The sequence below is a fragment of the Mytilus trossulus genome, chromosome 13, assembly GCF_036588685.1.
Source record: "Mytilus trossulus isolate FHL-02 chromosome 13, PNRI_Mtr1.1.1.hap1, whole genome shotgun sequence".
Lineage (NCBI taxonomy): Eukaryota > Metazoa > Mollusca > Bivalvia > Mytilida > Mytilidae > Mytilus > Mytilus trossulus.
Genome location: NC_086385.1, coordinates 15,579,824 through 15,593,081, shown reverse-complemented (window position 1 = coordinate 15,593,081; position 13,258 = coordinate 15,579,824). Strand labels below are relative to the sequence as shown.

Below are 13,258 nucleotides of genomic sequence, written 5' to 3'. Positions count from 1 at the left end.
GTTATTTTTTTGGAACGTTAGCTCCTGCGGTTTTTTTTTCTAAGGATATTTAATTTGTTATAAGGTCTTCAACAGTATATTCGATATTAGTTGATTTGAAACTTTTTAAATATTTGTTTTTTAAATTACGTTCAGTCGTTCAGTTTCAAGTTTGATTGCTTTGATGGAAATCTAAAGCGCTAATAATCAATTTTGTGGTCGATCACCCATCTGATTCCGTGAAATTATATGAATATGATTAACATAATAGGACATGTGTTGTTCAGACACAGCTTCATTTTTTACAAATTCCACTACAAATATATGTAAAAAGCAGATATAAATTGCATGCGATTTTATTTTCTTACCGCTCTGCACGTTTCTATTACTGGCAGAACTAAGGAATTCCTCCAGACAAGCCATAACAACCCTAAATTTTGTTTCCTCAGTTGAATTGTCAATTCTTTGCACGATTGCCGGATCAAACTACAATTATTATTTGTTATTGTTAGGAAGAAGTGGTGCTTCTTACAAGAACTAAGACTGACTTGCTAGAATATTTATAATCACAACTAGATTTTGTCCCCGTTTCTTTTGAACTGAGAATTTACAATTTATGAGTGTTGCGTAACTAAAACGCTCCTCCGGATCATATTGGTAAGAAATGCATTTATTAATTTCTTTAACAAGAATAATAATTAGTCTCTGATGCATGATTTTTTTATAATTATTATGGCACCCTCAACGGAGTTGGGGTGACGTATTGTTATTCTAAGTTTCATTTTTTCTTATTTTTATTTTTCTTCCACTTTTTTGTCCAGCTTATATCTTGGAACTGCATGAACCAATGGTCATGGAACTATACCATAATGTTGCCCAGCATGTGTAGATTTGCAAACAGGGTATGGCATATAATGGCTGCCATTGTCATGGAAATAGGGCAAACGTTAAACATTGAGCCTACGGGAAAATATATTACAGCTGTATATTTTCAAAGAATATAGCATCAATCCCAAAGAAACTTTAAAGATATGTAACATGGCATGTACCATCTGTCTGTGGAATTTTGGAAATGGTCACCGTAACCATGGACACATCAAAAACTTCAAAAACTTCAAACTGCTCCAAACTTCATACACATCTAGTTTTTAATAGTTTTTGGCTTTTAACTAGCTTTCAGTAACTGCAAGCAATGTCACATCGTTCTTGATAACTTGACCTGTTGATAGTACTTGTAATGGTTTTTTGTTATTTAAAGTTACTTATTCAGGGTCTATATATCAGCTTTGAAAAACGTTTTTTATTACTATAATTTATTTTCACTTCTTTGTACTTAGAACGATGAACAACAAAATTATTTATTTGGTAAATAATATTTCCATTCTTCGTTTAAATGGTAATTGATGTTTTGAAAAACGGTATACTACTAAAATTGAGAATGGAAATGGGGAATGTGTCAAAGAGACAACAACCCGACCAAAAAAAAACATCAGCAGAAGGTCACCAACAGGTCTTCAATGTAGCAAGAAATTCCCGCACCCGGAGGCTTCTTGCTATTGCCTTTTATTTTTCACACCCTTTTTATAGCTTTTTTTTTATTATTTTGTAGCAAAGATCAAATTTATACGTTGATTGAATGTTCATAAGTGTAAATATGTCTTTTGATTGAGTGAAGCCATTTCAATTAATACTTTATAGAGTGTCTTTCTATGTTTTGATGTTGCACACTGTTGCTTAAGATAAGAGTGAAAGTTGGTACCTATTTAAACGTTCAAACCCGCTGCTTTTGTTTGCACCTGTCCTTAGTCAGGAAATGTGGGGTCATGTTGAAAACCGTACCTTGACCTATAATGGTTTACTTTTACGAATTGTGACTTGTATGAACACATTGTCTCATTGGTACTAACACCGTCGCATTCATCTTAGTATATCTATAATAAGCAGGATATTCGAGAGACATGAACACGTCACGTTTTATATTATCATGAATATCAATATAAAATCTTATATTAAAAATATCAGTAATAAATTTTCTGTTTTATTTATTTAAAATATTTGTAAATATAAATTTTATACATACGTGTTCAGATGTTTTTATCAAATCTATTATACACTTCTGATAATAAGAATGACTGCATTCCTCCTTTAATTCTAGCAATTGTGGTTCATATTTGTCATTCACACCTAAAACATTTGCTATGGCAAGTATGTTGTTTGCTGTTGCCGTCCAAAGCTTCGACAATTTCTCATCATTGGTGATGAACGCGAACGACGCATGTGCAATTTCGTTTCGAATGGCAATGATATCTTCAAAATGCTTTTGACACGAACAGAAGTACTTCGTTATTTCAGTATACAATTTTTTGTCTTGATCAATCAGTAAAGATAATGAGATACCTTCCTTTATTCTATACTGGCACGAACAATATCGATGACAAGTTTTACCGTCTGTGTCAAAAATGATCCCAAACTGAGATTCAGTAATTCGTCGTTGATGAGAGATATCTCTGTCATTATTGCACTTACAACAACATACATTTGCAAAAGCTAAGTGGTAAACCTTGTGTACATTATCATTTAGGAACACAGAGATGCACTTCTTGGCATATTGTAAATGACATTCCCAAAATATCTGACAACAAAAATTAACGATAAAAAATCGAATGAATGTAAGATCTAAATCATCCAGTTTTACATTTTTGTTGGCCTTCAAACAACAAAGTCCTTGTTTTTGTTGTTCATGTTTGTCAATGCGAATGGAATCTTTGTCAAAAATAATAAGCATTTGTGTTTTATCTAATAGCAATTTTTTTGGCAATATAGTGTTCTTTTCGCATTGACAGCAAAGTGTATTGGATGAAAAATGATATAGTTCATGTTGATGATTGTTTATAAATGCCTCGAACGTAAAACGTTTTGAATCTATGAACATCTGCAATAATTGACGGCTTATATTTGTTCCATGAAGATATACCAATGTAAACAGCTTAAAGAAGTTTTCCTGTGGTTGCGTGTATGGCATTACATGTATCTGTTTAATTTGCCTACAAGGAGAACAAATGTAAAAAAAAGTATACAAAGGCAGTTGTATTCCTAGGGATAATTAACTTATGGAATTCCCAAAGATTATCCTTGTTCCTTTGGTATTAACTATCAACATTTTTGACACGTTTACACTTACTCATGGTTTGATTAAAAAATATATGACTTTTAAGTGATAAATATATAGAGCGTATATTTGACAAATCAACACATGCTACTTTCTGTGTAAAAATAATAGACAATGAGGTTCCGAAAATGCATCACTTTAAACATAACCAATTGATTCGCAATATAATTACATAATTATATACACTTAATAGATAACTGTTTTGTCTTTTAGCTTCGACGGCATCAATCGGTGATTTGATTTTGAAAAATTAAGTTTACTAGGAACGCGTTAGCAGAGCCAGGTATTTGCGACGATAAAGTCATCTTCACTCTAATAAAATTGTCAGACTGCGACGCCAAATCATACTTTCAAATCTATTGCAAGTCGTTTAAAATGGAAATTGCAAAATTTATCAAACCCAAATAACATTACATACAATGTGGCATAAACTTAACTTTATATCTATTTCCTTAATTTACTTTTCTCACAGTATGTCTGTGTAACTGTAATGCAAATTTATTCTTTTCTGGTAATTTGTTTAAAATGCTATTGGTTAACCATGGTCAAGGAAATAGATATAAAGTTAATTTTATGCCACATCGTATATAATGTTCATTTTGGTTTGATAAATTTAGCAATTTTCATGCCATCAATTTACAATTTATGCTATGAAAACGCATGCACGATTGCAAACGACTTGCTATAGATTTAAAAGTATGATTTGACGTTGCAGTCTGACAGTTTTATTAAAATGAAGATGACATTTTCCCTCAATCATGGTCAACCAATAGCATTTGAAACAAATTACCAGAAAAGAATAAATTTCCATACCAGTTACACAGACATACTGTGAGAAAAGTAAACTGTGTGAACACAAATAAATCCAATAAAACAATTCGGTGAAGAACCGTTATTTTTTCGATTTGTAGTACATTTAATCGTATGAATGAATACATTCATGTTTATGTTTTATTATAGTAACATGATAACAGTGTATGTATTATGAAGAAAATGTATAGCACTTACATTCATATATATTTTGTTTCTAGTAAGAAAATTGTTATGGAATAATTCAGTTCTATGTATGTTGGCATTTGTTATTGTTACACTTCAGTGTTCCCGTTTTCATTTGTTTATCTCTAATAGTTGATACATGTATGTTTCCCGCGGTTGAAGTTTGTAACCCGGTTTTCCCCCTTACAAAAAGCTTCTTCTGTTGCCTTATATTTTCCCTTGATATTTATTAGAAAGGGAAACTTAACCTAAAGCTGCAAGCTATCGATGTTTTATGTTTTCTTTATTCTTTTCGCCATTTTTTTGTTTAGGGTCAATCTGATGTGTAAGATTTTTAAACAGATTTTCACAGATTATTTCACTACGGTGACCGTGACTGTTCAAGGTCATAAAATAGTATTAATCCAAACACATTGTGAAGTGCCTAACCCAAGTCAGGAAACTCAGAGAGTTTACGTAGGCTAGATATACACAAGCCTACAATTCTAAAGCAATGGCTCATTAGGTTCAACTATTTTTTGAACCAAACACCTTATCTTCAAAACGTGTTGTTTCAGAAATCGAAATAAAGTGTAACTAAATTTAGAATTGGCGAATCAAATATGCGATACCTGAACAACTTTTGAACGATATTTTCATACACATCTAAAACGTATCTTATTTTTAATTCCAAGCTGAATGTCTGTACCCAAAATCATTTGTTAAAACCACAAACCCTTTAGTCCTTCAACGATGATGTAAATAAAGAGAATGACAGTCGTAGATTTACAATATGATAGAGTACAAAAATAGCTTTCAATATGTGTAGATATTTGGATAATGTTAAAAACCGTTTTTAAGGGAAGAAGTTACTATATTGATTATTCTGCGGGGAGAAACAAGATAGGGATATTATCTGAAATTATCAATGGGCAAAATGGAGTGGATTAATCATAAACTACATACTCCGTCGAAAATATAAATCTCTAGCCTAACTAGCCACATTGCTTGGTTCAGATAACAAATAATAATTTATGACTATGTTATCTATTATAACAGTTCAGTTATAAGGGCCATATGTGGAGCATGATCTGCTAACCCGTCTGGAGCTCCTGAGATAACCTCAGTTTTAGTGGATTTCGTTGTACTTAGTCTATATTGTGTTAGTGATTATTGTTTATTTGCCTGCCTTTTTCTTTTAAAGCCATGAAGTTTTCAGTTGATTTTGAATGTCTCTATGGTATCTTTCGTCCCTCTTTTTATTAATTTCCTTCCTTTATGACCATGTAGCTCTTTAACCGTTTTCGTTCTCATATTCCCATATTTGACCAGTGTTTGGTGAAGGTATAACCAATTGAGTAATAATAAGATCGTAAAATCTTCCTCGATTCAAATACGCGTACAACAATGTTTACTTTATAAAGGATATAAAGAATGTCGGGCAGTAGGTCACGAGTAATGATTACAATGTTTTGACTATTTTTAAAATTTAATAAACATCAAAATGATCCATAAAAAGGGTTTTAGCTTCATTAACTCCAAGTAATATTTATATAAGTTAGAATTTAAAAGAATTTCACCATCGTCAAAAATGTAATAATTTTGTTTTCTGTTTCAAAAAGTAAAGCTGACGACGCCATTTTAAGTGTTGTTTGTGTGTTTTGTTAACTATTGCAATAATTTATTTTATCTTCTTTCATTGTATTATTAACAATAAATTGTACGAATTGCTTATCAAATATTATATATGAAATAATGAATTAACTTACACATATGATTATCAACCCTAAAACAGTCATTGATTAATATCTCAAAATCGATTTACGTCAATGAACTCTGAATGATGAATATGTCTATAAATATCTACCATAAGTACACACTTAGATTAAACAAAGCGTATTTAAAGCGTAGCATGTGTTTAAATTTAACCTTGAAGTAAATTTAGTGTAGATTATTTACCAGGCTTGGAGTGATTGAAAAGTGTGTACAATTAAAAACAATGAAAATATGAAAGCCTGAAAATAATATGTATGCACATGTATAAAACAGATATACCTATTTTAAACAGACATATTTTTTGTATGTGTTTAAACTATTCGTTTTTAATGATTATGACATTGAATCGTGTAAATATGCTGTCTTCTAGTTTATTTACATGTGTTTTGTAGCATAATCAGCAAACAAAGAATAAATGCGCAAACAAATAATTATAATTATTATTTGTCATATTATCGAATTGTCATTTAAATTTTAACTCCTTATCGACAATCATCAAATTTTTACTTGTCATTAAAATGCATAATATCAAACAAAATAAGTACATTTGGCTAGGTAAGTACTTATATGTAAATAAAGTATCTGTTTGTGGAGCAAGCACTAATTATTTTTTTAGCTAGTCCATCTTTGATATTAATTTTAGATAACTTTGGATAATTTTCCTTATTTTCTATTATTATGAGGATATAATATAATTCGGTTTTCATCATAGTCTTGTTCAAAAAGTTAAAATGTTTTATGTAGGTTCTAATCATAATATCTCACTTAATCATTTGACATTAATTTTAAGTTTCTGAAAACAAATTGAAGTGGTCATGGTGTTCGGGGTTTGCGTATTTGCGTCTTTATTTCGTGTGCGTGTTTGTGTTATGAGGTTTTACATTTCATGCATGTATTTGTCATTAGGGACTCAAGTAATACGGATAAACTAATACAATATAAAATTGAGAAAGGAAAGTGGGAATGTGTCAAAGCGACAACAACCCGACCATAGAGCAGACAACAACCGAGGCCATCAATGGGTCTTCAATGAAGCGAAAATTCCCGCACCCGTAGGTCTCCTTCAACTGGCCCCTAAAATGTCTGCTACATTTGAATTTAAAAATTATATTCATCATATAAAACTAATTTCTTTTAAAGCCATGAAGTTTTCAGTTGATTTTGAATGTCTCTATGGTATCTTTAAAACTAATACAATATAAAATTGAGAAAGGAAAGTGGGAATGTGTCAAAGCGACAACAACCCGACCATAGAGCAGACAACAACCGAGGCCATCAATGGGTCTTCAATGAAGCGAAAATTCCCGCACCCGTAGGTCTCCTTCAACTGGCCCCTAAAATGTCTGCTACATTTGAATTTAAAAATTATATTCATCATATAAAAACAAAAAATGCTTTCACAAGTAGTAGGATCAATGCTATTTGAAGGTTATATGATGCGAGCAACAACTGAAAACAGTGTATTCTTGACAGCAAAATTGAAACAGTGTTATTAACCTGAGTTTCTATCTTGAAAGAAGATATAATATTAAATAATAAAATATGTTGTCAAACATGTAAATCGGCTTAATAAAAGCAACAATTACAGATATAGTTTGAGGCAGATGCACTTAATTTACGTTCACAGTTAATTGCGCCATCGATTACGAGGTGAGTTGTTAACGACCTTGACTACCATCCAGAGTCATGTACGTTTGGCATTTGCTTGTCCATTTTTTTGGCATTTAATTGATTTTCTTTTAAAATAATTTTTAAATCATCTTTATTCAATTATTCCACATTTATTTACGATTAATATATTCCATATTACAAAAAAATCTTCACAAAACAATAGTAAATGATACCTTGGCATTTTCATCAGTACAATACTAAAACAGTAAATGCAATGACATCTTCAGTGGATTGCACACAAATTAATTTTTATCTTCCGGTAATTGATATAATTTGATTATCCTCATCATTAAAAAATATCAATAAAAAGAAAAATCACAAAAATACTAGACAATTCAAAAAGGAAAGTCCCTAATTATCAAATGACAAAATCAAAAGCTAAAACACATCAAACGAATGGATAACAACTGTCGTATTCCTGACTTGGTACAGGCATTTTCTTATGTTGAAAACGGTGGATTGAACCTTGTTTTATAGCTAGCTAAACCTCTCTTTTATATTATAGTAACATCAAATTCCATAATATTGACAACGCTGCGAAGAATTATTATTGATATTTAATTATTTAAAAGGTTTTGTAACACATGATTGAAATTATAAATACATATAAATGTCTTCAACAAAGAAATGAAAAATACTAAGCTCTATTAAATTTATAAATGTTGTAATGAACTTACATTAAACAAATAACTATACGTAAAGATGAAATTAAAAAGGGAGACAATACACAAATTGATTCGGAATTGAAATAAAACATAGTTCAAAGGGAAGTCACTCTTGAAAACATATGACATATCAGACGAACTTATTAACAAAACATACGTGCGCAATCTTCAATGAGGATTCTAAATTAGAGATCTAACCAACATTTGCTTATCTATAGGATAGTGACAGCTAACATAGGCTAATCAACAGTAAAAAATATAATCACAAAAATACTGAATTCCGGGGTAAATTCAAACCCAAAAACCTCTAATTAAATGTAAAATCAAATGCTCAAACACTATTTTACCTATAGATTTGGCTTAATGGTTTGGTGTTGCGCATTTTACATTTTTTTAAATAGCATCCAATCAGTCATCACAATGTTTGTTTTAAAGGAGGGAGTCTCAAGTCCGTGCAACTCCTGGAGGGCATGCCATAGCAGTTCCTCTAACCTTCCACTCAAACCTAGAAGTTGTAGGATAAGTTTCACGGAGAGATTCGATATCGAAGACCCCGATCTACTATGCATTCCGTCTCATAATTCTCCTTTATTCTTGCCAGATCCAGAAGCCATTTACACTGCCTTTGCCTAACAAGAACGACTAGACATTCCATATCAACCTTAACCTCCAGGTCGGAGCAAGATGAAAAGGAAAACGACAGCAGATCCAACCCCGCTAAATATGTTATTGCAGTACGCATCATCTACCAAGATTGCCAGACGACAAAACCTAACATTAGTCAGTCAAAGAGGGAGACGCGAAATTTGGCAATGCTTGTAACATGCTTTTTGTAATTTAATAAAATTGAGAAGATGCGGTGTGATTGCCAATGAAAAGCTCTCTATTAGAGACAAAATGACGTTCATAGCCTTATCTTTCTCTATTAACAGGAATATTGAAGATCTTTTAAGATTCTTCTAGACGTACATATTCAACTCAACCAGCAATAGAAAAGACATAGATAGTCTGATTTTGAACTATAAATAACCATATTGATACTGTTTTAAAATATATCTAGACGAAAACATTTAAAATCACCTGTTAAGTAGTAACCTTTCTATCAACAAAAATAGACAATTTTTTTTTACACAAACTGCTTACGAAACTATAACAATGTTTAATTTGTTTTTGTCAATGTCATTTCGTTGTAAAATTTACGCGGATGGACTAATTTTTTATCTGTCAATCTTGCATCGTTTGCCCTTCCTTTTCCCATTCTTTTTATGCCACTTTCAGTAAGTTTGGTGAGATGTATATTTATGATGAAATATCGAGTAGATTGAAATAAGCCTTGCCCACTTTGTTAAAAGTAGGAATACAAAGCCTTCCCTAAAATTTGCCAGTATAATGCATGTGAGGGTTTTTTCAGTACTTAGTTACTTTGAATTAAAGGTGTTATGTGACCTTTAATTCAAATGATATTATCGTGCATGTTATTTCTTACAGAAGCTATCGTTATTGGGGACTTGGTATCAACCAAGTTAAAATCCCGCAGCCTGAAGCGGGTGTCAGCTGGCCCTCACACAGACATTTGTACAAGTTTACCAATTAATGAACCACACTGGATTTTTTGTGTATACATTTTTTACAGAAAACCACAAGTACATGAAGGTTATGAAAAAGCACACGCAAACACTACACTATTAATCTAAATTTTTTATCTGAGGATGGAAAAATTATTATGGAGATGGAAGATCCACAGACAATGTGTATATTTCAGCTTGAAACTTTGAAAATAGCTTGTGGGTCAATATTTCGTTAAGAATTGTATTACCAATACATTTTTATACTTGTGAGTTCAACGGTTTTTGTTTTAAGTACATGTAATTTTGAATTTTTAATGTCATTTTTAGTTTGAGAGGTTCCAATGAAATTGTGAACAAGACAGGGTAAGTGGTTGAAACGGTCTTTGAATATATGCTTTTGATGGCAGAATATTCAATGGATTGAGTAGTCAGTTGGATATGCGCTATTCAAGTACATATCATAGGTTGCATTTCAAACTTTAAATACGTCTGTACGGTTATTTATAAGTGCGTATATCCACTTCATTTGAACTTTAATTGTTGGTTGTCTCATTGGCATTCATCCAACATTTCCTTTAGTTTTTTTATAAATACAGCATAGTAATTGTTTACAATTCAAAATTGAAATCCTGCATTGTCCAACCTTAATCACCCTAAAAAAAGGATTTGCCGGAATTCGTTTGAATTTTTGACAAAGGGCTCACATATCTCACGTTAAATCCTAAGTATGTAGTCCTACAGGGACATGTTGAGTTCATCAAACGCCGTCTCAAAAAAGAAAGGCAAAAAATACTAAGTGGACACTCAAACTCATTCGTCGAAACTAAGTTACAACATGAACAACCCAACAGTTTAAAGAAAAAAGGACCATCGGACAAACCACAATACACAAACCTCTGCGTCGAAGAGTAAAGACTGAGCTAACACGAACCCCACAAAAACATTGGGGTGATTTCTGATACTTTTGAAAGGTAAACAAATCCAGCTTATGTGTATTACATGTATAACATCTTTTTCTTTTTAAAACCTATTATTTATCGTAAAAAAGATCGGTAACAGTAACTAATATCTGTCACCATGCAACACCATGACTGCACTTAATTCAATTTTAAAATTTAAATGATAGGTTTTTATCAACTATAATCAATAGTTGTGACACCTGTTATTAGAATCGAAATAAATACCATCGTAGATACTAGACCTAAAATATGTTATGCGGGCTTCCCTTCTATAAAATAATAATCACATACGCTGAAAGGTCAAATGAAGATCTTATTTGTTTTTGTCATGCACAAATATTTACAAAAGGTTTGAAATGCTGAGGTCAAATGTTTAAATATATATTGGTAAAAAAGAAAAAATACGCAGCTGGAATATTCATATTTTGTGTCTGGCACCTTTATATTTGGTTCAAAAATAGTTCTTGATCTTTATTATTTCAATTTATATAACGATAAGAAGAATAAATATAAAAGAAATAAGAAAAGAAACCGCAGAAAATAACCTATGTATAGTAAACACTTGACAGATGTATTAAAGATCTGAATTTTTTTCAAAAATTCAAACTTGCATAAATTTATAGTCGATACATATACAAGATATAGTATCTAAAAGAGAGTCACAAGATAGCAGAGGGATCATCAAACTCATAGATAGAAAATAAACTGACAAGGCCATGGCTAGAAAAGAAAAAGACAAATAGACCACAACATAGAAAATTAAAGACTTAGCTACACGAACCCCTCCAACAATTTGGGGTGATCTAATGTGCTTCAGAGGGGTAGGGCAGATCCTGCTCCAAATGTTGCACCCGTCTTGAATTAGACTTGAATAAGAGGCGTAAGATATCAAGATGACATAAAAAAAAAATCATATGCTAAGAAAAATTGAAAACTCCATATCAAAACCCGACAAAAACGGTACGGTTAGCAGTTCGTGTTCCACATTTTTTTAATTTGATTTGAGCGTCACCGCTGTTTCAATTGTCAAAGTATTGTAGTCGAAAAGAAAAACCATATGCAGTACACAACTTGAGCCCGATATGTATTATATGTTATTGGTATATGAATGCAGATAAATCTATAAATTAACATTACTTAATTCAGAGTTACCATTTCATGCAAGAAAGAATAGGCCCCGTGCTTTTTTGCCCTTCATTGAATGTGTTTTAAGAATTCATTTTGTACAAGATAATGTACGTGTTGTTTAAATTGTTGATACTTTGGTTAAGATTATGCTTACGAACTGATTAAAAAAGTTTTGTAGGTGTAATTTAAGGATTTTAAATTACGAAAATATGCGTCTTATGATTTTGAAGATAGTATGACAATTTATTGCCGATATTAAAGTATCAACACTTTGTACATGTTGTAGAATTTTAAGTTTTACAACTGTTAAACATACTCTGTTGCCTTTAATTCATAGAACAATAATCGGTGTAAGTACTGATGAAGACAATACTAAACCAAGTTACAATTGAAATGTAATTCATAACATTTCCACACACAATAACTTAAAGAATCAATTCATTCAAACAAAAGTAAAAACATAAAAATACTAAACTCCGAGGAAAATTCAAAAAGGAAAATAAAAAAAGCAAAAAGCAAAATCAAAAGTCCAAACACATCGCACGAATGGATAACAACTGTCATATTCCTGACTTTGTACAGGCATTTTCTAATGTAGAAAATGATAGATTGAAAATGATTGTATCTAAATTTGATGGGACAGTTCATTCATAGGCAGAGTAAACATAATGAAAGCGCTTTACTATAATAAGCCATTAATTAATTTTATCTATTTATTGTTCACCAATGCATACATGTTTAATGCAGCAATATTTTCGTTAATCGGGTCTCAAGTACTCTTAACGCTATTTTCATTTCTTACGTAGTTAAACGTTCATATACAATTTGTCTCCTCGTTCGTCTTCGATACTAGTTTCCTATTTATATAAATCATTCCGACCTTTGACATCAATTGTTACATTATCTTAATCATTAGCAAAACCAGTCATAATTGCAATTCTAAATGGATAAATTCCATTAAAATTGTTATACAATGATGACTGATACCCATATTTTGACTATTTTATAAATTGTGACTGTTTATTTAACACATCATGTTATTGTAGCGGAATTTGATGAGACTGCCATTAAAGTGAGAGGGTTAGCGCATATAACCGGGTTTAATTCACCATTTTCTACATTTGAAAATGCCTATACCAAGTCAGGAATATAACAGTTCTTGTCCATTCGTTTCTGATGCGTTTTGTTATTTGATTTTGCCATGTGATTATGGACTTTCCAGATTGATTTTCCTCTGAGTTCAGTATTTTTGTGATTTTACTTTTTTCATAATATCGTGTATATTTAATTCCAATCGGACATTTATATTGTATTAGGAAGCGCTAGTTTTCAAAAGTACCAGGATTATAATTTTATAAGCCAGACGCC

At 31.4% G+C, this 13,258-nt stretch overlaps 1 protein-coding gene across 1 annotated transcript; it reads right to left on the bottom strand.

The window, feature by feature from the left end:
- Nucleotides 1-186: 186 nt before the first annotated feature.
- On the bottom strand, nucleotides 187-3,024 carry LOC134694132 (uncharacterized). The gene is made up of 3 exons (XM_063555127.1): nucleotides 2,060-3,024; nucleotides 348-465; nucleotides 187-293 (listed from the first exon to the last, which is right to left on the bottom strand). Exons 1-3 carry the CDS (start codon nucleotides 2,999-3,001, stop codon nucleotides 187-189), a joined length of 1,167 nt encoding a protein of 388 aa, XP_063411197.1. The 5' UTR covers nucleotides 3,002-3,024.
- Between the last annotated feature and the right edge of the window lie 10,234 nt (nucleotides 3,025-13,258).